At 40.5% G+C, this 27,202-nt stretch overlaps 2 protein-coding genes across 4 annotated transcripts in view; one reads left to right on the forward strand and one right to left on the reverse strand.

Annotated features, from left to right (window-relative positions):
* Nucleotides 1–524, forward strand: part of LOC119146106 (centromere protein P) — a 151,497-nt gene extending 150,973 nt beyond the window's left edge. The window contains exon 9 of the mRNA XM_037383239.1: nt 169–524. Within this exon, the coding sequence (XP_037239136.1) occupies nt 169–290 (122 nt within the window). The 3' untranslated portion in view covers nt 291–524. The remainder of the gene's footprint in view (nt 1–168) is intronic.
* Nucleotides 316–27,202, reverse strand: part of IPPK (inositol-pentakisphosphate 2-kinase) — a 61,703-nt gene continuing 34,816 nt past the window's right edge. For 2 of the 3 annotated variants that reach the window (XM_037383234.1, XM_037383235.1), the window contains exons 3-14: nt 20,186–20,233; nt 14,578–14,673; nt 13,708–13,774; nt 11,008–11,129; nt 10,505–10,594; nt 9,690–9,748; nt 9,184–9,256; nt 7,914–8,193; nt 6,646–6,796; nt 5,309–5,411; nt 4,743–4,822; nt 3,466–3,772 (exon numbers count right to left, since the gene is read on the reverse strand). In XM_037383234.1, the coding sequence (XP_037239131.1) occupies nt 3,547–3,772; nt 4,743–4,822; nt 5,309–5,411; nt 6,646–6,796; nt 7,914–8,193; nt 9,184–9,256; nt 9,690–9,748; nt 10,505–10,594; nt 11,008–11,129; nt 13,708–13,774; nt 14,578–14,616 (1,290 nt within the window). In that variant the 5' untranslated portion in view covers nt 14,617–14,673; nt 20,186–20,233 and the 3' untranslated portion in view covers nt 3,466–3,546. Of the gene's footprint in view, nt 3,773–4,742; nt 4,823–5,308; nt 5,412–6,645; nt 6,797–7,913; nt 8,194–9,183; nt 9,257–9,689; nt 9,749–10,504; nt 10,595–11,007; nt 11,130–13,707; nt 13,775–14,577; nt 14,674–20,185; nt 20,234–27,202 lie in introns of all 3 variants that reach the window. The other variant, XM_037383233.1, reaches the window with a different exon arrangement.

Raw genomic sequence — 27,202 nt, forward strand, 5'->3', positions numbered from 1 at the left:
CATGGGAACACATCCTGCAGAGCCCGACAAATCCCAGTTCAGCCTTAGCTTCACCTCCTGTACAAAACCAGTGTCTCCCTCCTCCATCCGAACCCGCCCAGCTGACACCGCTTTCGGGAACAGCGGAACCCTTTGGAAACAAAGCTCACTGCCGTGTTTCTCTTGCAGGCCTGGAGCAGAAGATGGCAACTATTGAAAATGCACCCAGCCACTTCCGAAGCATGCTGCTTCTCCTCGGGATCGAGGCAGCTATTGACAATCTGATTAAAGTGGTTGGCTCAGAAAAATGAATACCAGCGTTACTTACAACAGGTAGCAATTTCAAAAGTAGTTTTAATTAAGATATTGTGTTACACAGTCTATAATTTTATTGGATATAAACATTAAGTTATTTTCCATTTAGAAACCATAATCATAAAACATGCTATCTGTACAATTATGGCACGTTATATATAAATTGTCATGACATGAAAATAAATACAGCCATTTAAATACAAAAATGCCAAATAAAATAGTTACATGTACAGAGTGATTTCATTATAAATTTATCTTTCTGAATCATTAATGTACCAGAGTGGTTTATCATCTTAACATTTTCTAGATACCTGGAAAGTGTTAAAAGATCATGCACTGTCAAAATCAAGTCCATAAAAATCCATTTCATTTCACAGCTCTGTAAAAGTACAGTGATTTTAAAATGACAACAGAACAGTAAGAGACTCCTAGAACAAAGAGTTAAATAGCTTTCTCATTAAATTAGGATGGAAATAGACAATCTGAAGGTTTCAAAGACATGCTATATAAAAAAAAAAAAAAGGCATGAACTGTGTGAAGTAACTTTTTTCCACAATGTAAGCATTGAGTAGGGACAGCATTAAACTTAACAAGAAAGGACCATTACACTTCTGTGAAGAGAGATGGACGAGTTAACTACTGCTCACTGCAGTACTGTGTTTCGATTTCCTACTTCTGGGGGAAATTCTAGTAGGTAACAGGTTACAAAAGGATCACATTTCATACATTCATCCCTGAAGAAACAAAACAGATTAGACAGATGTCTTGTCATCTTCCTTCACTTCCATCACATGTACCACTACCTCATTTGTGAGCTCTCAGCGTTTTCCGAGAGAGTTCCCGCTCTGTGCTAGCTATTGCAACCCAGCGACCTTCTCCAAACCAAACCCACGCCGCTGTCAGTCAGTCACGTACTGCCCTGGCAGGGAGGAACGGTTGTTCCTGGACTCAGGGGGCCAAACCCACCAACCGGGGACTCTCAAGTAATAATATCAATGGGACTTCCAAGTCCGTAGCTGCTGTAACCACGCAAGCAGTAAAACTGCCTGCTCCATTTATCAGCTACAACAAACTTTTTTATAGCAATGTTGAAATAGGTAGAGAGATCAAGAACTAAAGTGACAGTCTGATTATATAATACTGTAATTTTTATAATCTGCTATTTGATCACTGAAATAGTCTCCTACTGTTCTGGTAGGCCAGGAAAAACTGACCGACCAGATTGGTTTCTGTCAGAATCTACAACTGAGCAATGCCAGAGATTAAGTTTTGACAAAAAGCAACTCTGTCATAAAATACCTTGTTAGATATCAGGCAGACGAATTTCAAGTTTAAAATCCAGTAGACAGGCAAAATGCATTGCTACTTTATCCACTGACATGCAACTGGTTTAGCTAGTTTTGCATAACCTTTAGTTTATTTCATCTTTAGCTCCTTCTTGCTTGAAATTGTAATTGTTTAACCAGCACATACGCTTCTGTTCGCATATGAAGCGTGTCTTAAGTTACAGCACAGGAACCTGAAAAATTTCCAGCTGTGGATAGTCTGTCCTTACTCCCCTTGTCTTAACAGTTGGAAGAGTTCTGGATTTAAAAAGAGCTCTCCTCTCCCCCCCCAGGTTTTCTTTGGAAAGGAGGGTTATTGCCACCGTCAACTACCAGCTTATTGCACTGTTGCAGTATCACATTCGGGTGAGCAGCCCACAGCCCTGTTCCAGAACAGCACTGTCACCTGGAGGCTGCACACAAGGGGCTGCTGACACTGTCGCTGCCCACAGCAAAGCTCCGTTCCTGTGTGATGGCATACTGGTGTGCAGTGTACTGCGGGACTGTACTGGTGGTACTCAGTATTTCATACTTCTCCCTTGAGTTGTGCCAAGATACAGCATTTCTGGGTTTGCTTTTTACATTTCAGGTGAAATGGAACAATTCAAACATTACACTGGGATCCCAATAGAAATATATTTTCTAAATGTTAACCTACATTATTTTGAAAAACATTACCAGCAAGCAGACGTTGTGTCCAGGTAACAGCAGTTCCCCGTAGCTTGAACGGCACGCTGCACACCTCAGCGTGTGCCATCCCCAAGCACATGGGAAAAGCATCTGTAGATTTTTGTCGTACTGCCCTCAGTTTTGAACATACCCTCAGTGTCCGCTCAGGATCTTCCCTGAGGATGGGTTTTACTCAGAAGACTTCAGCTGCACATACCAGTTTACGAAGTAAAGCCATCTGAATGTGAATGCTGAAGTGAATGCCAATGCTGAAGTGAGCTAAGCTTAGCTCCAGCACTCATCATGAGGAAGTGACCCCCCAGCTTCAGAACAGAAAATCAGACGCTGTCATCTTTTTCTGTGTCACTTAAAAAGAACAAGCCTGAAAGCAGCTGCTCGTGCTACGCAGTATGTGGGCTACCAGTGAAATAATGCCAACATCTGACAACCTGAAAGACCTGAAATAATCTGTAAAACTCAGATTATTATTATAGCTCAGTTTAAATTAGGTAAAAGTGAGCTGTGGTTTCACCTTCAATAGCAGCATATAATGTATAGAAAATAAAAGACCAGTATGTCAGACAAGTTAACCCCAGCTAGCACATAAAACTCAAAGATGCTTACCTTTAACCCTTTTAACTTAGTCTCAGAAGCTTTAGGTAGATACAGCATGATCACAAAACTTCTGGAGGCAGTCTGGTGTTGAAACTCATGCACATGTACTTACAAGTGTTCTGCAGTAACCTGGCAGTTCATCCATCAGTAACACTCGAGTAGCCACTTCAGTTCTCTTTTCAGTGGACTTAATGCTAAAGTTTTCTATTAGGTTGTGTCAGAGCACCCCCTCTTCTAGCAGGTACGAGTGAGACTCAAAGCACAAGCTCCAAGGCAATTCTCTTGTTAGTTATTAGGCCTTCTATGTTAGTGCAATACTTCAGGAAACCTTTAATTCTGTGCTCTTTCAATTCTAAGGAAGTAGACTTTTAGTATTCATTTGATCTGTCCTCTAGTTCCAAGATATGGCACATTATCTGTTCTGTCACATTAAATACATTCATTAAGGTTATAGTAGATGTGTGTTTTAGTGCTATTCCATGTCTTTGAAAAGGCATACCAATTAGAAATCATTTCTTAAAGCAAAAACATTCACAGCTGAAAAATGCACTGAACACAATAGAAAAAAAAAATCACCGTAACTGTATTCCATTAATCTTTCACTTTCTAACATGTCTGAATAAAAATAACTTTAAGGAAACGGTTACACTTTATGGAGAACTAATGTGCAGTCTTCATTCTCCTTGAAGAGACTGGGCATAACTGGGTCATCTTTGGCCTGTACATTCTTCAAATAATAGTTTACTATCTCGCCATCGAGTTTGTACTGATGAGGAATGCTTTCGTATGGTTTTAGATCGAGGTCCAGGACAGAAACAGAAAAGGTGAATCTTGATTTGGATGTTAGTACCACAGGTCTTTGCTCAGAGCTGGAAAACAAAACCAGATTGCACATCTGAGCTAACGGTTTTCATTTGTGTATCCCAAGAACTTTGATGGGAGCCTAAGAAAATAAACCTCAGCTAATGCAGCATTTAGGAAACTATAGCTCCAGCTTCACCAGTCAAAGTGAACTGGCCGGCTCCTCTTCCAGTCATTTTCCTTTGGGCTTCCACACAGCCTAAGTCAAAACACTACCCTCAGTTACTGTGTCTTTGTATTTAGTAAAACTAATCTGTTTCTAGTTGGTGTGCATACAAAGCAACAGCCTTACTGACGAGCAGAAGCAGAAAGAATCGCTGCAGCTCCTAAGGTAATACAAATTTAGCATCAGAACTAGTGTCCAAGCGTACTGAAGGATGGAGGACTTAAGCCAACCACTGCACAAGTCATCTCCATGATGAACATTTTAATCAGGAACTGCAGGGCAAATGCAAAAAACAATATTCTCTAGAACCAACAAGGCTTTGCTAAAGCAAACTCCCCTACAGAAGAGCAGACTATTATTGCTGACGCAAGTCAAAATGGGTAATATTGTGCCAAAGCCTCCTGCTTTACAATGAAAGATGTCACCTTGATTACTGCCTTGTCTTTATTCCAATTAGGCAGTTAGAGGCAACTCATCTTGAACAATCTCTCCTATGAGGACACCAAGGCAGAAAAATTGTACCTAGTTAAAACCATGTATATCTACTACAAACGGCCAATTGAAACTTCAAGGAGGGAGTAAATATAAAGCCTTAAGCCCTCCTATCAACTTGAAACTCTTCAGAAACAGACATTTGTCCTAAACATCTTCAATCAGAACTCTACCTCACTAATTCGCTCACAGCCAAATACTTTGCCACCACCCCCTCCCCAAACCCCCCCCCCCCTTTTTTAAAGTTACTTGAGTTGACCCCTGCAAACATCTTCAATTTCTAGGAAAGCAGGAATCATCCCAAAGCAGGTATCTCTTACCATTCATCTTGTAGACAGGGTGAAAGGGCAATCATGATGGAGCAGTCTTTAGCAGTCATCGCTATTCTGTACTGCTGCACCTATACAATGTCAAAATAACACAAATTTTCTCTTGTATGTGTATTTGCCTTTTATAAAGAAAAGTATGCTTTACTAAAGGCATTAGTATGCTCAGTATATTAGTACTTTAAGAGCTAGGAATTCTCTCTGTAATAAGAGGTTAGCATGAACAAGTGGTTTTGCAGTATCCTGTGTAAGAGTCATGTTTATTGGCTACAAATACTTTTCTTGAAGGCCAAAACAGTGCCGGTTCATTGAAATACTTCCTCTCTAGAAAGGCAACAATCAGCTTAATTTCTCTCTCTCAAGAACTGTTGCTAAATGTTTTTGGTTTTAACTGCTTCTGCTATAAAGATACACCCTGGCACAATTAAGAACTTCAACCGTACAGACCTCTGACAAGCCAGAGGTGGTGCTGACACACTATCCATCCCTGTCAGTGAGACGGATGTTTATTAAAATTGACAGACAAAATAAGCTTTCGCCACCACACAGAGGAAAAGTACCTTTGTTAACGCAAATGCTACTGTCCCATCATCTTCAGTTGAAAGATCTAGCAGCTTCTCATAAAATGCTTCATTGTAAGGTCCGTCTATCTGTAATGTACTTCTAAATAAATTTTAAAAGATTTACAGACAGCTAAGATGATTTACTGGTTTTCAGTGAGATCCTTCTTCAGCAACACTCAGATTAGAACAAACCAACAGTAACACCAATAAACATGGCAACAGGTTAAAACACGGAGCTCTGACAGCACGACCAGACCCTGCTCTTCTCACATCGCTCAAGATTTGCTGCTGCTTAGGATGTGGGTTTGTTTGGGGGCTTGGTTTGGGGTTTGTTTGTTGGGTTTTTTTAAAAGATTAATCATTCTTAATCCACTGCCACCCGTGTAGCACTACCAGAAAAGTATTTTTGCAGAAGTGGGTAAGTGTCAAAGTTTCCAGCAGTTTGCGGGAGCTCCCAGAAGCCCTATGGAACTCCGCACCCGCGGAAGGGGCTTTCAAATCACGGACCGTGCAGCCCCGCACGCGGGGCGGGGGAGCGCGAGCAGCGGCGCGCGGGGCCACAGCGCCCCCGTGTGAGCAGCGCCGGAACTGCCGCTGCAGCGCCACGACCCAAGCCTCTAGGCAAGGCTTTTTACAGCAATTATTATTACAATTAATAAGGCTTTATTTGAGAACAACCGTAGCAGCTCGCAATGCCCGGTATTTCTTCACCAGGCAAGAAACACCGTAAGATAAAGATTCTTGTGCCTCAAGTACCATTTGATCACTTGTGGAGGGGGTACTGGCTGGCACGTGGAGCTGCTCTCATCATGCAAGGAGGGCAGGGTGGGCAACAGCAGGTCCACACCTTCTGCGTAAGGTCCTGCAGGCACAGGCTGGACTGCTGCTGAGCATCAGATTCAGGGTTGTGAAGGGCAGTTTGCAGGCTGGCCAACACAGGCTCCAGAGCGACTGTAAAACCATTGCTACTACTGCAGGCAAAGTCCTAGCTCTGCAGGTACCGAAAGCAGGAGAAACCAACCATCCATTTTACTGTATCTTTCTCAAATACACTACCTCCACTACTAAGGACCGGGGCATTCTCCTCTTTTACCCTGTTATGAACTTCCCACAATCATAACTTGAAAATTCAGGCCAAAGTGACTAACATGCAAACTTTTAATAACAAAACTCATCTTCTATGTTATCTGGCATTTCAAGTTTAGAAATCCAGAACATGCAATGCCATGAAGGAAGGTTGCATACAACACAACAAGAGAGAGTGTTTGCACACAGCCAGTCTTCTCTGCATATCAACTTAATCAGAACTGAAAAGAAAAGCCATCAAGTCTTACCTCTCCTCAGGAGATTCCTCTAAGTACTGTTCAACTCTACTGTACAAAGGATAGAGTCCTTCAATATCCAGCATGTCAAGCATCTGAGCCTGGAGGGTTTTATAAAGGAGACAACCCCTCGGTAAGCCAGAGCTTTCCAATTTATGTTTACCTAGAAGAAAATGTATTTTCAAATAAGGAGACATGAGTGTCATCTTTGCTCCATTTTGCCACGATATGTGCTTGTTCACAAAGCAAATCCCAGATACTCTTTAGACCCATCACAGGGAGGGGGGACACACCCCCGCACACTTCAGTTTCCAAATGCTAATGTGCATGTACTAACCTGCACGCTTATACAGCACATACTTGACTGCAGAATAAAATACCTGGTATACAACTCTACAAATTACTCAAAAAAATAAACCACCAAAAAATACACACTTCCGTTGCAATCTATATGTTTGAGTCTGCAAGAGAAATTTTTTAGATTAATTTGAAGCCACCACAAATTCACTTTCAACAGTGTGAACTGCTGACAGAACATAATTTAGCATTTCAGATATTGGGTCTCTTTAATAGTATGAAGAGATTTGTATTTACTCTCATTTCTGTAAGACAGCTCTTTCTCCAACACAACAAAACCAATGAGCAATGCAAAACATCTTCCTCAAAAGCAGAGGAAGAATCACGCTGTTTGAGTAATTAGGGTAACTAGCAGCATGTTGAATTATTAAAGCTTTACAAAACTTACACACTGAGAAATTAACATTTTTTACAGTTTTCCAATTCTTACTTCCCTTTCCTCTTCCCTCCAGTATTTGTACCTTTCTCTTTGCAAGGGGAAGAGTTGTAGAGGAAAAGAAAACAAGCCATGCCCTAGCTGGTGAGGGCTGACAGGAGGCACAGGGAAAGGCAAGAAACGGGTGTCATGTAACAAACCAACCAAAAGTAGCCAAACTTCATCACATACAACACAAAAATGCCCTACTCACTCGAAATACCTGTGATGGTTATTGGCTCCAACTGGCATTTTCTTCCATTTTTCCTCTACTACCTTCTGAATTTGTTTTTATCCCTTCATTAGGTACAGTGCTACAAGTGCTCATGACAAGGTCATATTAAAACCTGTTATCTAGCAGTTACACAGCTCAGAACTCATTTTCTAAATGTCACTAAAACTCCAGTTTCTTTTCACACTGGTATTAAACAGCAAATGAGAGGGAAAGATCTGACTCGTTAGATGGTAACAGTAAATTGCTGACAACGGTCAAGACATTATTTCTTACCATTTCTTACTAGCTCCTTATTGAAAGCACTTGCTTCACAGTAGCTTCTTCCTTGTGAAATGGGAACTGTCTTCATATCACCTGCCCTGCAGGCATCAGTACTACTTAGTAGCGTCATAGTTATAACATGGATTAGTTCTTTAACAATTGTCCTTGTACAGTGTGGTCCACTGACCAACCCATTGGAAGGAAAAAAGAAAGGTTTTAAGTGACGAGCAAGTTCATTCCAGTCAGAGACAGAGTCCTGGTCATCTTTACAGCCATAAATTAGTTCCCCATTCTGCAAATGAGATAAAGAAGTTTAGGCACTTCGTCAAATCCAGTTATTCATACTTAGTTAATCAAAGCATCAGATGTAATATTTTAAGACACGTAGCACAGAGAAGTGTTGTTAGCTTAACAGCCTGCATACAAATACATTCCAAATCGCTTACAAATTTGCTCTCTTAAGTTTCAAAGGTTATTACCTGTGGTATCTGATGAATTAGGACCCAAAAGCCCGCTTAAATCAAGTGCTACTTTCCCAATTAAATCAACTGTAAAAGTAACCAGAACAGTAACAGTGAGCTGATACTTAGCACGTTTTCCTATCGCTTCTTTCTGGAAGTCAATAGTGAAAAAGCTCCATATGAAACAACCTTCTGTTAAAAGCCAGATGGGAAAAGGGAGGGCTATAAAAATGGACAGAAAAGGTGCGATAGCTACCTGCACTAATAGAAAAAATAGGATAGTTCATACAAGTTTAATTCAAATAGTTCATTTTATACTGGAAAAAACCTGTAAAGAATCTGATTTCCAAGAAACCTGAAAACCTGCATAAGCCATCAGTTACTACTTTATAGTTTTCCTACATTAATGTCACAGAAAAGGTAACTTTTTACTTCCTCAGTGAGGCATGCTGTGCATTTGGCCTGCATGAATCATGTAACAGTAATTTAAAAAAAATATTTGCAACAACGTGCAAACTTCTCTATCTTCTTCCTCCTGAAGAAGCACATAACATTTTAAAACTCTGGCCATCTTTAAAAGTCTTTTTCTATTAGTTGTTCCTTGGCAATCCTTTCAGACTAATTAGTTCTGGAAATTAATTACTTACTTGTCCTAACTTGAAATCTAACTAAGAATTTTCCTGTTTTCTTCTCATGGTGGGATCCAATAGTGATGATGCCGATTTGTAGGTTTGAAGTAGGATCTTGACTGTTCAGATGCTGAAGTCAAATTGTTTGAAAGCCAAGGCAAAAAAAGCAAGCAGAGAGATTTGATTGTTTACCTTAAATATTTTCAAGTTGTTCTGTGCCTCCTGTAATAAGCTTTTCAAAGCAAAGTGCATTCTCTGTTTATTTCTAGGGGGGAAAAAAAAAATATATATATATATAAATCCAAGAATGCTTTATCATAACCTTTAGATGTTTATACCAAGCCTGGAATCAGAGCTGGACACCCATTAAGCATGTTACACATGCTGAAGTCTCTGCAAAGACAAAGTAACTATCAGCAATTAGAACTTCAAATCTGAGTAACCTAAACAGCTCTTAGGTTTCATGTTATGCAGTGAAAGGCACCGGTACATTAATAAGCAACTCTGATTCCTGAAATAGGTGCAAAGAGGTACACAGCACCAGAAATATTCACTGTCAAAGTCCGACAAGCAGGCATTGATCATCCTTAATAGTTAATTAAATAATAATATAATAAATGTCAAAGTAATCTGAGAAAGACCTCTTTAACACAGATCTTTTTGGCAAAAAAAGACAGATTTGTTACATGCTTCCTTACCCTGAGAAGAGATCCAGCGGGCAGTATTTACTTGGTCGCTTCCATTTTCCGTTGGCTACCTGTTGAAAACCCACACGGCTGTGTTAATCACTCTTTCTGAAATAACTACTCTCAGTTAATTTAACAGTCAGGTGTGTGGCACTAACATCCTGTCCTCAGAAGTCCCGTGACATTTAAAACCCTTTGAATGTAAAATTTCAAAAAGAGACTCCTATGGGTCTTCCCGGTCATATTTAGCTCAAGTCACTCAAATCACATTCACAAATGGAAAGTGTGGAGAAAGGTTGCATTCAATTACAGTAAGGCACAGTTACACCATTTCAGACACATAATGGATGTTACTCAAATGAGTCGGGTGTGCGTTACGTGCTGGTGTAAGTTACAAGAATGCCACCACGCATTTGGTGAGCTGTACTTGAAAGGAAATTTAAAACCAGAGTTCACCCAGTCAATGTGCCCCATCCCTGGCAGTGCCCAAGGCCAGGCTGGATGGGGCTGGGAGCAGCCTGGGCTGGGGGGGGGAGGGGACCGGGTGATCTTTGAGGTCCCTTCCAGCCTAAACCAGCCTATGGTCCTATGATAATAGTGTTAGTAGTCCTCAAAGAGTAATATTGTATTTGTTTGCTTCCAGCTTCCCACAGAACTTGTTCCATCTCTCACTAAAGAGATTCACACCCAGCAATGCAGATGTGTATCCACCTACTATCTTTAGTCATATGGAAGATTTAAGCAAGTTTCAACAGGAAAGCAAGACTGGAATAGCAAATAAAGCACAGTACAGTCAATGGAAAGCAGGATGGCTTAAAAAGAGTTACCTTTAGATGCTGATGCATACAGTAGCGACACACCTTGTGCTTTATCTCCTGTGAAACATGGCTGGAAAAAGGAATGAAGCCACACTTTGGCTAAAACAAACAAACAAACAAATTATTCTAAATACAAACTTATTTCTTTATAGAAACATACGGGCACACAATATGCAAATCTTCCCAGTTAAAGGAAAATAAATAATATTTTTTAAAAGTCAACACCCAACATTTAAAAGATGTATATTATTCCAAATTATTTTAGAGTCTTCACTTAAGAAATAAGGACCACTCAGGTGGTCTACAAGAAAGCCTAGTAATGCCTGGGAATTTCCCAAGTTTTGAAAGATCAGGAATTGGAAGAGGGAGGGTGATATTTTATCCTAACGGGTCACAGTGAAAGCGGTGAGCAACGCCTTATCCCACTCCTGCATTCCTTTGAAACTGCTCTGGTCAGAATGTACTTTAAAAATGGAAGCACAACCCCCAGAAGGATCTCCTCCCGTTCGTACCTTTATCTCTATGCAGAGGATGGGCCGGTGTTCCACAAATCGGTAGGTCTGCAGCCGGGTGAGATTCGGAAGGCACATTGCATAACCACTAAGAGTATCCATATCTTTATCACAGCGAGACTCTGGGGAAAACAAGACAACCCAACACAAACCAGAAAATTAGGTGAGTGGAGGTTTCTTTGGCTCTGGTTTTATCTCGTTCGCCGGATAGGGGTGCGGGAACCAACTCAGAAAGACAGGACACGGTTTAGCAGGCTTTAGCTAATTATGCACTTGCATGAGTTTGCCCTCCCCATTACCGCCGCCTGTTCTCTGTTTCCCCAGCAGTGCCAGCGGCACATGGAGGGTCTCAACAGAGTGTCTCAAGAGCTGCTCTGAATGGCCGGCTCCCAGCTCATCCCAAGAAACATCTCAGCGAGGCCTGAAACAGCAAGGGAGCATGTTCAGTCGGCCAACAATGGGTAAAGAGACTTACTACTGTATTCCAAGACGTGATCTCATGTTTGCTTATGAAAACTGCATGGACTACCATCTCTCAGCCTAGTCAGTAGGAATCTGAAAACTGGCAAGAATATCAAACTGCTCAGAAGCTCAGGAGAAAGTGTAAACCTGAACAGAACCTGCAGGTGGCTTTGCTCAGCTCCTTAGTCTAGTCTCATCCTAGCCATTCCAGTGTTCACATCAAAATAATAAATAGGTAAAAAAAAAAAAAAAAACCAACCCCCACACACACAAAAGGAACAAAAGTTACCTTCCCCTTCCTCACAAGCTCACAACTCAGAAGAAGAATTTCCTCTGCTAAGAGAGACCACCCTTTTAAAATCAGTGTTTTTTTAATATAGTCCAGATTAACAATCCCAAGAAGAAATGAAGTAGCAAAACTGTTTCAAACTAAGATTAAGAGGCTTTTTGTAGAAAAAGCCTTTAAATAACCTCCCTCCACACGCATCCTTTGGGACAGAGAAAGGTCTGCGAAATTTTAATTCAAATTTAACAAGAACATACACTCCTAGATTTTCAAATACCTGTTACTAAAGAGACAGACAGAATACATGGGTTCTGTTATAGTTTCCTTTGCCAAGAAAAATGACCATTCTGAAAAATACACTGCAATAGAAAAAAAAAAATATATCTCAGAAACTGAAGCCTCATAGGCATCAGCCTGCTATTACAAGCTGTACTTCACTAGGATGGGCAAGAAGAAACCTTCTTTTACCACCAAAATGCTGGGGTTTGTTTTCTTTTTCTAAATTTAAAGCAAAAGCACATCCACATTCAGCTGAAAGCCACTTGACAAATCAGAAGACCCAGAAATCTGGAGTATTAGAGAAGTACCTTCCTAAGTTAGACAGGCTTATGTGAAAGGTAGTAGTACAGGAAATTCTTTCCTCAAGGTTTGTGGGTTTGTTTTTTTTTTAATCCTGTTAAAAAGCAAGATTTGCTGTTGTAAAGCACTTGGACAGCTCCTCAGAACCACATTTCTTTGTCTAAAGAAACCCCAGGAGATGTGGACACGCAAAATTTAAGAAATAAAACCAAATTCTATCATTCACTTCTGCCAGAGTATGATCAACTTGCCTGGCTGGTTTCTGGTACTATGGAATTGTTTCTCAAAAAGTTGAGGTCAAGTCAGCAATGGAGTATCCTGTGCTCACTATATGTAAATTAATTCCATTTTTTCCTGGATCAAAGGCATCAAAGTACTGGCTACAGTACTTTGATTTCATGCCACATTTTTCTTCAAGGAACTTTGCTAAAGCAGGAGTTTCTGGCTGTTCTCAAGAACGTCTGAGAACGTAAGATGAACACACCAATGAGGGATACCTTCTCCTTGCCCATTTTAGAGGTTCCACCTGACTGTACTTCCCGCCAGCCACACACAGAGAACAATGCACCCAAGTGCTGCTGACTAAGAATGACGACACCAAATTCTGTAGCACTTCACACCGAACGCATCGGAGATTGCCAGGCTTCCAGGTCTCACAGCATGTTCCAGAAGGTTTCACAAGGTGAGCGCACCCTTACTTTGCACACTGATCTCCTTCAATCCCCCACGGTCAGGGGACTAGAAAAGCACACTTGCACTTCACCTCTGGATAGGGACCCCAAAAGCACCGTGTAGGAGTTGGGAGTAATCAAGCACAGCCTCATATCCCAGAGATGCTCGTTACACTTCAAAGGGAGCACAGCCTGTGAGACTGCAACCCTTTGCAGTGAGGCACATCCAGCTATCAGGAACGAGAGTGTGAAGTTGCACAGCGCTCGAGTGCTGTAACTCACGTGAGATGCTTAGCCTCAAGTGAAATACTAATATTGAAAACAAGCAATTTAGCGTGGAGTTTCTGAAACTATCTTCCTTCCAAAGCTCTCCTGCCAGTCCAGGAGAAGGAACCGATGGAATTGAAACAATTATTTCAGGTCACATCTTCCACCTCCTTCCCTGACTTCAGGCTTGTTCAAGAATTAACACACACAGAGGCTTACAGAGGATGCCTTCCCCCAGTTTGATGAAACTGTTATCAGATGCAACTTTTAATTCTAGGACACAATGATTTTTTCACAACAAATTTTCAACTTGTCATTGTCCAAGTAAAAAAGTTTCCTCATATTCGGAGGTATGATGCTTTTTTACTTTACAACAAAGCAAAATGCTTTACAGCTTGAGGAAGACCCCCTTTCTAATTCTACCCCGGCACTTACCTGGCCTCTCTGGCTGAATTTTTAAACAGAGCTGTCTTACGAAGTCTAAAGGCAGTTGAATAATTTCCTATTAAAATAAAGAAAAGAAAAAATGTATTTCAACACTAAAATATCCAGTTTGGAGGTCTTAAAATGGAATACTGAAGTTCCGTGGATATTAACAACAGTACACTATAGTCAGCAGCTTCTCCTTCTGATTAACTGTCTATATGAAGACCTGTACCTGCGATTATATGCAGTATTTACTCCACTATGAAAACCAAGAACTAATATAAATAAACGCATAAAAAAGTATTTGCGGTGAAAGTTCAATATCATGAAGAAACCTGCATCATTTTGTCCTTTTTACAAGTGAAAAAGTCCCATTTCATCCCATCCCATGTCTCACATCTCGCCCTTCCAAGGCACAATTGTGTAACAAGTTCCAAGAGAAGTTGTAACTTTTCCACTCAGGTACCTGTTAACGAGACCTGGCTGCCCTGAAGAACAGAGTGAGTAGCAAGGAAAAAGGTTGCCTCTGACTGCACAAAAATGTAGACAATTTACATGAACCAGCTTTCTCCCCTTGTTTTGCAGCTAGGCTAAAAACCTCCCTCTCACACACTTCTGGCCTTATGCAAGGCAAAGAAATGACCACTCTTTTCATTAATAACTTGAAATAGCTCAAATCACTGAGTACAATCTAATCACCTCATCAGCACAGAGCAGGATCCTCGTTCTGATCCAAATGCCTCCTGTGTCTCTGTCTGTGTATCTTGCTTGGGAAGATCTGCAAACCCTATTAGCCCCTTTTGCTGGCATTCAGTGTTCCCCAAAACATTTCAGTGTTTGCAATGCATAAGCCATTTATTTTAAGAGTAAAATATTTACCCCATGGTGAACATAGTTCTCGCCGAAGAACTGCTTCATGACATGTTTTCCAAAGTCTACAATGTTTTGCAGATGGTGTAGTATTTCCTCTGAAGTCTGGAAGACAGAAACATGATAATTTAACTATGAAATAATGATAACACTCAGGCATACATATACCTGCTACTCAATGATGTAGCAAAGTAGCTCAATTCCTCTACTGAGTTTGGTTGGTCACTGCACGCTGAAATTAAACGGACACATGAAATGCGCGACACTTGTCTCCCTACTGCTGCCTGAAAGGCTGGGATAAACGGGAAAACGGTCAGGAGAGACAATTCTTATTAAGTTTCAGGGGAAAAAGGACAGAGACAATGAAGAAGGTGGAAGAGGGGGAGGTTACTCAAGATCTACCATCTTTTACCATTACTCCTAAAACAGCTCAAAGAACTACAATAGTCAAGAGAGATGCACAACATGCCTTCGTACCAAACAGGTTACGCGCAGGAGAGGCTCGGAGTGTTACAGAACATCGCTTGGAGATTTGGAAGAGAGCAGCCGCAAAGACTGAACCACATCGCAAACCTCTGCATGAACAAGTACAGAATTTGCCACCCGCCCCACATCCTGCCCCAGACAATGAAAAATCTTATTAGAATCTTATCTTCCATTAATTCTGTTATGCATCTATAAGGGACCACTGAAGTTGTTCTAGAAGACAAAAATGCCAAGCTAGAAAGAAACAAAGCTGGATGAGTACTGGAAGCAGGACAGTAACACTAGCGCAGTCTGACTTTGACAGACTTCTGCTCATGAGAGGTAGCAGAGCAGCTTTACAACAGTATTATCCCATTCCCAGCACTCTAGCACACTCTGGTTCTCTGCACAGTATTTTATTAAGACAAACAATCTCCAAGCTCCTGTGTCCCTGTGTAACACAAAGCTTTTCTGGAAAAGCACTACCCTGCCTACCACTGTAAGATGTAAAGCTCTGAACCATATAGATTTACTCTTGGGATTAAGTAACAGTGGAGGAAGAGAAAGTGCAACACTCATGTCCAAGTTAGAAAATCAGACAGGAAAAACACCACAAGCAGGAGGAAAAAAAAAAAAAAAAACCAAAACAAAAACCAAAAAACAGAGCAGAGTAAGAGAAAATAAAATGCTAGGACGACAACACCCAGATAATGACAAAAGTCTAGAGAAAGGAGGAAGGACCACATCTAACATAAATTAAAACCGTTTATAGGTAAAAGGAGATTGTCACTAACCAGACAATCTTACTAACTTTGTTTTATAATACCATCACAATAGGCAAGTATTTTTTTTTTCACCAAAAGGGTTTGTTACCTAACAAACTTACACAACTTGTGTACCACTAAGAAAGATTAGTGTGTTACTGTAACACGGGTCTGCTAAGATTACATACCAGGTTTAGTATTCTTCATCTAGCAGGATTTGTTTTCCAGACTGAAGCAGCAATACACAATACTTCAATACCCAATAATGGTGTACGGAAAGTAAAGTTACTACAGCAATATACATTACTACATGCTTACTTCATTAACATACAGTACTACATACCGTTACCTTGGTATACAAAGCACTGACCCAAAAACCCAGTCCTTGGCAGCAAGTAGGAAAAACACAATTTTCCCAAAGCACTTACACAGAATTTCCATCATTCTATAAAGGTCAGGACAGCACTTGTTCTTTAGAATGCCTGGCATGTTGTACCTGGAGTTGTTTCTCAGAACAGCTCTCCCTGAATCCTTTTAAGAGAGCCAAAACAAGCTTAGAGTCTCTTCACAACAGGCAATCTTCCACTACTTGAGCCTTAGAACAAAACACACACTATGATGCCTGAATAACTTTGTCAAGTGCAATCATGTGGTCTGAAGAAGCATATTTAAGAAAAAAAAAATTAACAGGCAACAAGATGTGCAAGCAGGCCACCCACACAGGTATGCAAAAGGATCTTTTACAGCAGCATGGCTCAATCTGCACTTCCCAGGTGGCCAGTGCCCCCGTGGCAAGTGCTGAACACACCAAGATCCATCAGAGGGCTGCCAGCAGCCAGCACCTTTCACTTCTCCTGGCCAGGAGGCAGAGGGGACCACCACGGGGGACATCCCTGCTCCCCACCCCTCTGCTCTCCCCCTGAGCAGGCTGCAAACATGCTGTTACCCATCTCCCCTTGCCTTCCGTTTGTCCTAGCCTGGGGAAGAAGTTGCTTTGCAGAGGAGAAACCCTCCAGCAATTTAAAACACCAATAATTACAGTATCTTCCTCACCTGATGAAATGGGAAAGCAATTCTGAGCACATACTATAGCAAACGCTACAATTCATACACAGATTTCTGCCCCCTTACTGACAACATAACCTTTTCTTTAACTTAAAATTCTGAATGGTGAGAAGGAATATTACATCATCTCATACCATAACAAATCTCAGCTAATTCGCCCCCACTTACAGGTTATTCTGACCTGGTTTGCTGATGTACACAGTACCCAAAGGCTTGGGTTTTGGGGGGGGGGGGGGGTGGGTTATTTATTTATTTATACATATTTATGTGTATACACACACATATTGGGAAATAAGCATTTCGGAAAATCAGGACATTTACTAGTGGTACTACTACTACTACAAGGAAGGACTCGCCACTTCAAAAGATCAATACAACTTCAAAATTACAAATCAAGTTCATGATTTACTCACCTTTTAAGAGCAAGTAAATTTGAGCTGCTCTAAACAAAAAAACAACTAGCAGACCACTGAAGCATCACCTTTCAACATCAAAAAACACTAAGATGCAAAGCTGCCACCTCACTTAGTAAAACACTAAAACTCATCAAATAGGTTCCACACAATGAAAAGGCAAAAAATTACTTCATGCAGAAGACTCATATACTAAAACTGGCAATATGCAATTAAAATCATTCCATGAGTCCTGATGCTTGATGTTCCACAAGAAATTCAAGAGTGATTATTGATTATGAGTATTTTTCATTAAAACACTGAATTGTAGCACTAAGATTACAATTTGCAATAACACCACCTTGTTCACTACTAAATTACCTAGTCCCAAATTCATAACCGAACAGTAAAAATACAAAGCAGTGCCCAGACTTTATCTTTTCCAAAAGAGTTACACATAAGACACTGACCTATTTGTCCACATCTGAATTTCAGTACGCATCTTACTAGAAAATATTTTGCTTCAGCTGCTTCTTGCTTTACACCAGATGAGCTGCATCATGCACAGACACATAACACTCGGTATCCTAACTCATCTTGCACTAGTCAGGAATACAGATTATACCTAAGAAACATTTTATCCTCTACAGCTGTCATGTTGCTACATCCGAGTTTGTCCAAAAACTCTCATAGTTCAGGTCTTGTTTACCGATTTGAAGATAAAATATTTAGTCTTCCATTCTGTTCCAAGAAAAACTGATCCTTTTTTTTTAAAAAAAAAAAAAAACACACAAAATCACCATAATAATTAAACATATTCAAATTACTTAATCTTCTACTTAAAGGGCAAAACCAAAAGGAATTGCGTATCACAAAGTTCACACAATCACAATATGAGGCAAATGCAAAACGCTGGGCCAGCTGTCCTCAAAATGTAACACTTCTACATTAACGAGGGGAGTTTGATCTGGTAGGATGCATTTATCAATCCGGAGTGTGAATTCAAGAGAGTGTTTAAAACACGTTCAGAGGTACACTCCACCACCGTGTGCACCCACAAATAGCCTTTTTGCTGTCACAATAGTAAGAAGAGCGTCTGTCTGGGGCAACTCTGACTGGAATTTTTGCCAACAGTTTCTAAAAAGCAAATGGTTCTTCATCAGCTACAGCCTGCAAGAATACTGGCTGTGATCTGTCTCTATGCTTGGTAGGATTCTGAGCAAGTTTATAAATATTACTATGCAAGGGGAAAAAATATTCAAGAACCTGAGCAGCATTCAAATAGTAACAGAACACCACACCCAGGAGATTTTTTTCTTGTGTTTCACTATCCTAATCCAAAAAAATCATATGTGCGCCAAAGCAGGCCACAGAAGTATTATCAGCTTCAACACTGTGGTGGGTAACTGTGAAAAGTCACTTCCTGACTTCCTTTGCAACTTCGTCACACTTTGTCAACTTTTTAAAAACAATTACTATGCAACAACCTCTTTGGACTTTAAAAAAAAAAAAGGGGGGGGGGGGGGAAGCTGGTACTCTGTTTTGTTTTCTTCATTAAATGGCAACAGGCTGACTTTTTACTTAAACTTGTGGTCTAATTCTCCCCTGCTATATTAAGAATTTGAGATAGGCACTGTTTTCCTTTCTTCCAATCCCCTGGGTTCTTCCCTGTTCTCATAAAAACTCTGAACATTATTATCTTGGACTACTACAGAAGCACAGGATGCTTTTTTAAAATCTTGCCACTATGAGCAGATCAAAAACTTACTTGAACCACACTTTAGTTTTACCAGACTTTTTTGCAAGTAAAATAGTAGCAGAAAGGCCATCAAATAACTCATACATGCACTGTTCATGGGTTTAACCTTCCTCTGCTTTATCTACTTGAGAAACTTCTTTTGTCCCTCATTGAACTGAATGCATCGTGCATTCATCTCCCTGATCTAAGCAGAAGCCCTTCCTACAAGTGTACTTGACATTTATCCTTGTTTCTTTTTTCCTAAAATTAAGCACTCCCTCTCCCCAGCTCTCAGCATAGCCATAATGCTTTTTATATTTCCTTATCAAAACAAGTCTGCCACTGGACCTTACAAAGCTGTGGTTCAGAAGCGTCTGTAACCCAAGCCATCCTGTCTATCTCAGGTAGCACACCCTGAAGGCTACTCAGGAGGTTGAGGAAATGGCTGAACTCGAACCTCCTGTCTCTTGTGCTCTTTTTTTTTTTTTCCCCCCCTTGCAGCACCGTGTGGACACTTCCCTTTTAGCCTCCACCTTTGAATCTTGATCATTTGTTATCCCTGTTAAAGCAAATTTAAGGTAACTCACTTCAGTTCCTTCCCAAGCAGAAAAACCTTCTGCCACCGTGCAAGAAACTGGCAGAGTATGTCCAGCCACGTCCTTTTTGCAACAGACAAGACACTAAAATCACTCAATGACGAAGGCTATTTTGTGAATATTTCATATCTTTGTCCAAATTCCACGGCTTTTCAGCTACTGAACAGTCAAGTCAACAGCAGACCGTTACCTCCACACCAGTCCCGTACTACTGCTATTCCATCCCACCCAGCAACAGTCAGTAAACCTGACATTTCTTCCTCAGCATCGCTGCACTCTCGCCCGTTGATATGCAACATTAACGCCTTCTCTGTTGCCACAGCTATCCTTACAGAAAGCTGCACCTTCTACACATTGCAGTCTTACAACCTGTCCTGCACAAAGGCCTTGGTATCAGTAGTCACATAATCTTAGTTACGTAAGGCCACCTCAAATTTCCCCCTGTTGCTAAAACTCCTGAAACACAGGCACATTTCAAAACATCCCCTTGTTCTTACTCCTATCACTCACAGTTCTTCCACAGGTTTCCTGTGTCTCCTGGGACTTGATTATCAGCTTACCTGAGAGCTTTTATCGACAGTACATCTTGAATCTTACCTTATTCTGATTTGGGGGGAACTTCAAAAACCGCAGCACCACACAGCGCTAAAGAAAGATAGGAAAGAATATAGTTTCATTAGCATTTAAGTACATCATAATATCTGAACAGCACAATTGTCTAATTCCCCAATCTACCTCATCTGAGAAACTGGGGGGTGGGTGGGAAGAAGAAAAGCAAAATAGGCATTTTGTCACCAAGTGTAGCTGGGGAAACACTCCCTGAGCTCGCAGCACCCCTCTGAGAATGTGGTAAAACACAGGATCAATCAGAAAAACACCCTAGCATTATTGTGCCAAAGGTCTTTGGGGGGGAAAAAAAGTGCAAGAACCACTTAGGTATCACCCACTTACAGTATCGGCAAATTACAACTACAAAATATTAAGGAGAGACTTAGGATACCCACAGTAGCTACGTAGCTGTACTTACAAAAACTGAAACCTGCTACTTCTAAACTTCCAAAGAGTAAACATGTAACACAACAACAAATGCAGCGGGTTTCCAAATGTTTTTATCTTTTAAAAAGATCATTAATTTGTCATTTTTACAATTTTATCAGATTTTGTAATAATTCAAACACATTCATATTTTCAAAGTACACAAATTCTAAAAACATCCTCAGCCTTTATTTTTAAGAGTTCAGAAAAAAAATATTTTTTAGCTGTCCTGTGTCAATTAGGGCCTTCTCCTTCAGCCTATTAAGAGAGTGTCTTCTATCATGTAAGTCCCCTGAAGTATCTTTTTCTCAATAAAACCTTGCTGAAATTAACCAATACACTTGTTAAATAGACTTTTTACATTAAAATTTTTACATTAAAATTAAGGAACCTGCAACCTTACTAGGCAAGGCAACACCTCAGACCAGTCAAACAGCTGATGCTCAAGATACTCTCACTGAGGTACTTCAACCTATTCAGGTAAGACGTGGATAAAAGCAACTGGGCACCACAGTAGGTGGACACGAACAGCCATTTTCTATATTTACCCCTTAGTCACCCAGTGTCTCCACTGGGACCCCAGACACACCAGAAAGGACTATGTTCTATTTAAAGCACTACCAAAACAGTACTAGCACTCAGACTCGCAGACAAAACGTCATAGTTACACTTCAGGTTTATGGAATCTAAACTTTTTCCCTACCAAATAACTTGGTGTTAAAAAACCTCCCCGTAGCATGACAGCACCAGATAAATTCCATATTTCAGGGCTGAAAGCTGTCTCTGGACAGTGCTGAGTGGGAGAGAACTGGAGTTATCTTTAATTACTAACATGTAGAGAAAGAGCAGGAGGAGAAAAGCAAAACAGATGACAGCATGTAATCCAAAGTACTAACAAAACAAGACCTGGATTCAGACACTGCTAGTGAAACCCAGAAACAGCCCTTCGGTATCTAGAAAGTCTCAAGCCAGCAGAAACCTCATAGTTCACCAACATCTGGAAAACACTCTCAGGTAGAAGGCTACTTTGCTGAATTTTGATTCAACTTGTCCCACAAGATCTAAAACAGCACAAGTGTCACAACAACAAACTAGATAAGTCCCGGTGGTTGTAATTAGTGTTCAGTTTAACGAGATTACTGGGTGACATTTACTCTTTTTCTCCCATTATGACCTACACATGGGTAAGAGAGCTCAGACCTGATAAGCTGTACGCTCTGTGTATGCACTGCGTTATTTTTACAGTATTTCCACAGTTTGGATCCCCTGCTTTAAATATTCATAAGCCAGTGGATCAGTGATGGAGTGATCCGATCATCAATTCTAATCAACTCAGAAACTTGATTCTGTAGTATTTCAAGGGTGTTGTAGATACTTATCTTTTAATCAGTTCCCAGCCAACAAGCTTCCAGCCACCACTCTGGAAAATCCGATCTCTCTCACAGGACTCACTACAGTGTTTATTCGTTACCAAATTTCTCAAAGAGTCATGTTAGAATAAAATGGCCAAAACTATATATGGCAAAAGAAGAATACACTGCTTGTCTTAAGATGTCAAAAGGAAACAAAGCAAAGTTCAAACAAAACTCTTCAGTCACAGATGCACTTCAACCAGCCAGCCTGCACCACTAGATGATGGGACTAAATAAAATAACACCATAAAAAAACACTCACATTTTTTCTTTTTTGAGGGGAAGTTTTCAGCTACATCCACCCCTTCGCGCAATTCAATGCACATTTTACACAAGTACACTGCCACAGTACAAAGGTTAACCCATGAAATGTCGAAAATGCCAACTGGTTCAGAATTATTACTACTGAAAATATTGGCCCACATTTTTCATGCTATTGCATTACTGATTCACTTGACTAATTCTTTAACTGGAAATATTGTGGGCAGTTGTTGCCAGGAGGTTTCTTGTCAGTTATCTTAAATGCCTCAGATTTTTTTGTATTTACAGATTGAACATCAAATATGTAACATGCTTATCTGCATGCAAAGAATGGCCCAAATCCAGAAGAGAAGAGATTTCTTAAGAGGTTGTCACTACTCCATAGCACTTTAAGAATCAGATCAACTAGATCCTAATGCTCCCTAAATTTCTTTCTCTACATGCACCTCTGTAAGCCCTTCCGCTGCTTAACACCATGTCCATCAACACACTATTACCAACAAAGCGTTTAGATAACTGGGTAATAGTCCCACGCAGGCAAAAAAGATGAAAAAAACCAGGCTGCAAAATCAGAGAAAAAAAGAAACAATGCACAGAGGTACGCAAATATAACACATGAAACATTAAGAGGCTTCATATCTTTTGAAGCAGTAAGACAAGCAAGAAAAACAGTGAATTCAAAGAAGAATTGTTTACAATTTATTTTTTTAAAAAATCCTGCATCACCTTCTCTGCAGGTATGTTCAATATCCAATTAGTGACAAAAGACTGGGAAAAACAGGCACCATCAGAATATCCAACATGACTGCTCTTACTCTCCAAGTACAGAATTGAAGTGTGACTCTCACATGAGAGCAGAGCGGTTTGGTTACAGATAACCACCACTTCCTGGCATCCAGGACCACAACAGGGCTACAACAAAATATGTTACAGCATATTCAAATGATATGAGAAGGATACAGAAGCTTGTGTGCCTCAAAACACGTTCACAATCACTTGGTCGCCAAGGTGATGTACTGGGGAGTCTGTTCTGGAGATGCACTATCTCAAGCCCCACCATTGTGAGCCGCCAGCCTTAACCTCACAGTCCCACCAAGAAAGGCAAACGCTTCCTTAGCACCCTATCATGAAACAATTGTTTGGGTTAAATCATAACTGAAAATTAATGATTGCCAATAAGGAGACAAGAAGCTGTGGGAGAGGCTGCAAAACTGCACTCAAAGAAGTCACTGGCATCGCAGAAAAGCACTGGATGCTTACAACACAACTCCTCCTCACGCACCTTGGGAAAAAATAGTTTACTAGCCTTAGTCCCCAAGAAGGTTATCTGCAAGAATTTTTCTTTTCCAAAGCAGTTGCTACAGCTATTATTTTATTCTTTCCTAGTGAAATCTAAAACCAAAGCAGTTAGGCCAAATATGACTGGCATCAATCCAGATACTTTGGATTAGACAGTAGCATTATGAAACCAGGATAAAAGCGTACATTTACTTCTTTACAGCTTGATGCTTGATATTGGCCTTCTATTTTCCCAAAATATCTGCTAAACTTCACTGTCATATGATAAAGCTACCATGTAGGCCTCCTGAACAAGAGTCTTCACAAGTTAAACGGAACTGGGGCAAATCTATAATCTTTATATTCCCCTTCAGAGAGAAACCTCACTTGAATCACTGAGGTTCTTTCAAGTTTCCATCTCTTGCATCTCATCCATCTCTTAACAAAATCTGTGTAAAAGCTGGTGACAGTGAAAGAAATAGGAAAATCTGTATAAAAACAAGCTCACATAGTAGTAATAATTGTTTAGAAGTACAGAAATGTATTTTTCCTCTGCTGTTACCACCTCAGCTCACATGGTTTTAAAATAAGCTTCTGTACAAAAATATGCAGAATTAGCCTGTCCAAACACAAAGCCCGGGAAACATCACTTCAGCTTCTGCTTTTCCAAATGAACAGGTTCACGTCATTTGTTATTACTCTATTATTATTCTAAACAGCGTGCATTAACTGTTTTTGTCTAGAGGCAAAGCATTACTCTAACATTTAGTTCAGCAACTGCCCAGCATAACTAGAAAAGATTCTCAACTAGTCAATTACCAACTTGCATTCACATGGAAAATCTACAGGTAGAAAACAAGGAACTTTGGGAAGCAACTTATGTCCCAAAAGGAAATCCACCTCTCTTCCTACACCCATCATCTCCCCACACTCCACACTCTCTCATAAATTGTGGTATCTAAAACCTCACCAGTATTTTTGTAAGCACCTTACGCAATTTTACATCGCAAAATTACCTACCTGTCTACTATATGCCGTTGTCAACACAATTATTTTGAAAAGGCATGCAAGATACAAGCAGAACAAGAAAACCCACACTTGTTCTGAAGTTGCCCATGTAAGTCACAAGCTTCCAATCATAGACAACACGGGGGGACACACTCTCGAAGACTGGTAACAAATCCTCCCCTACAATTACTGCTATACTATTTGTTGCAACCGATCACACACACCACCAACCACTACCACCTAAGGAGACGGAGGCATGAAGTCGAGTACTTTTAGAAAGAACGGTGCCTGTAAAGGCTCTGGAATTTCTTTATACAGTAAAAATTAGTTGTTTAATTCACTGTATTTTGCTGAACATAAAGAGCTATCAAGAAATTACTGAACACTGCTCTAAGTACTACCACCAGTTACTCAACACAATCTAATTATCATGGACTTACAACAGCGTACAGCACTGACACCTGCAAGAAGTGCATTCTAACTAAATCTCAGTCAAAGGGAGGGAATGGGATTAAATTACACCAAACAGCTACTCAAGCCCTGCTTGAATACAGTGATATGCAAATACTAATTCATGACAGTTTCAATGGCACTAAATATGAACTCTGGAACTATTTCGCTGATATTAAGCTATTACTGCAGTAGCACGTTGGAGCTGCATGCAATATATGCCAACTAAAAAAATTATCCTGGCATTTTGTATTCCAAATTTACATTCCACAACCCCTTCAATTCCACCTCCAGTTTGAAGGATTTAGACGGAAAACAGTTGTTCTCGTCAGAAAATGCAGTTTCTGGTTAGGAAGCAAATGGACAAAGAGGCGTCATCTTCACTTCTTCTTTTGAGCACTAACAAAATTCAGTAAAAACATGGCCACCATGCTGCCCAGGCACTTCAGTCAAGGCTTACCTTTATGATACTCAATACAAGACATTTTTAAAGGTCTCCTCATCGCGGGTGTCAGCGTGCTGTGCAATGTGGAGGGATGTGGGAGACAAAAACTAAGCACTGGAAAATTTTGCAGCTTTTTACTGAAGTACACATTGTAGTATTGTAAACGAGTGTTGTTTTCTAACCTAGTTTTGTGCTGTATAAGGTGGGTAAGATCACACAACACAAAGTGAGGAAATCTACATTTCCTGCCAGTATGGAGGAAGTTTAGCAATTGCTCACACAAAATGCAAGGAAGCATTCAAACAAATTGGAACAATACTCTTATTTAACATAGGAGTCCCTTAAGAACAAACTTTTCACTTCTTTACATGAATAAAGCGTTTCTGGCACAGCACCTGGCTCGACACCATTCAGTATGTTAAGCCATTATTTGGAAGCAAAACCCACCAGGATCCTTGTTTTCTTCGGCACAGAGCTCACGGCTTGCATCAGACCAGGTACTCCTTCCACTTTTTTTCCTGTTTAGTTATGATCTAGATTCCCATGCTAGCTAAGCACTAACGCAGGTTTCATTTTATAGTTAAGCACTGTATAACCTTGCAATATGCAGATGGTACCAATTCCAAGAGAATTTTACAATTGCGCGAGCCATGAGTAAGGAGGAAATGTTTGCCCTTCAGCTAAGCCTCCTAATCACAGTACCTGAAATGGTATCAAGCGATACACCCACTGGTACTAGGTGGAAACACATACCAGAGAGAACAGAATGAGTAAACCTACTGATGCCTGGCCCTCAGCATACATGACTACAGTCCGGGTAACACGGTAGATAACCCTGAAATCCTAGCTGTTAAAAACAAGCAAGAAAAAAATGGGTCCTTAACATTTAACAGTGTATCAAATAGCTCACCCATCTGTCAGACAGGTGAGTTAGACCAACAAGAACATGAAAACAGGTACTTGACGCTTCCCTCCTTCAAGCTGCTCTAAACCTCCACCTACCAGCCACACATGCTTTCCAGTGCTGAGCCGCTTCGTCAGCTGCTATTACGTTGGGGAAACAAGGCGTTTCAGGAAAATATTAACAGGGAGGGGAGGAAATAAAAAGTCAGAACAGTAAGAGGGATTAGAATGAAGTAATAAAATGGAGAGTTAGAACAAGTTAATAGTTCCCAGCATCCTGAACACCGCAGCTAGCAGAAACCTAGGCAGGTCTTGGGCAACCATTCAATCGAATGCATTGTCTTTGTTCCTTCCCAAGCAAAACCAGGTCAGAACACGGTTATTGCATACCTCAGAAATTTACTGAGGCAAAGGAAACACCCACTGAAAGGTTGGAAGGGAGAAAACAACTGAAGGAGTGAATAAAACAGGCTATTGGACTGACCACTCCTATACAGCTTATGGGTCAGCCAAGTTACTTTCACCAAAGCAACCAACCCTCTCCTGTGGATGGAAGGGAGATAGGCACCACAGCAAAGCCAAAGTGTAGTCTTGGGAACACCACCATCACTGCAGTTACCAAGCACGTAGAACAGACAAAAAAATGCTTTTCAGATAAGGACTTGATCTCATCAGCTGCAAAGAAACTCATTCAAGTTTGAGCTAGCACAGAATCAAAAAAAGAAAAAAAAGTTTTTTAAAAAGACCGTCTTTAATCAAGGCTAACTTCCTGAGCTTGTCTGTAAAACTGGGATTCTGTTTACATTTTCACAGCATATAGCC

The sequence above is a fragment of the Falco rusticolus genome, chromosome 4 (genome assembly GCF_015220075.1).
Source record: "Falco rusticolus isolate bFalRus1 chromosome 4, bFalRus1.pri, whole genome shotgun sequence".
In the NCBI taxonomy this organism is placed as follows: Eukaryota; Metazoa; Chordata; class Aves; order Falconiformes; family Falconidae; genus Falco; species Falco rusticolus.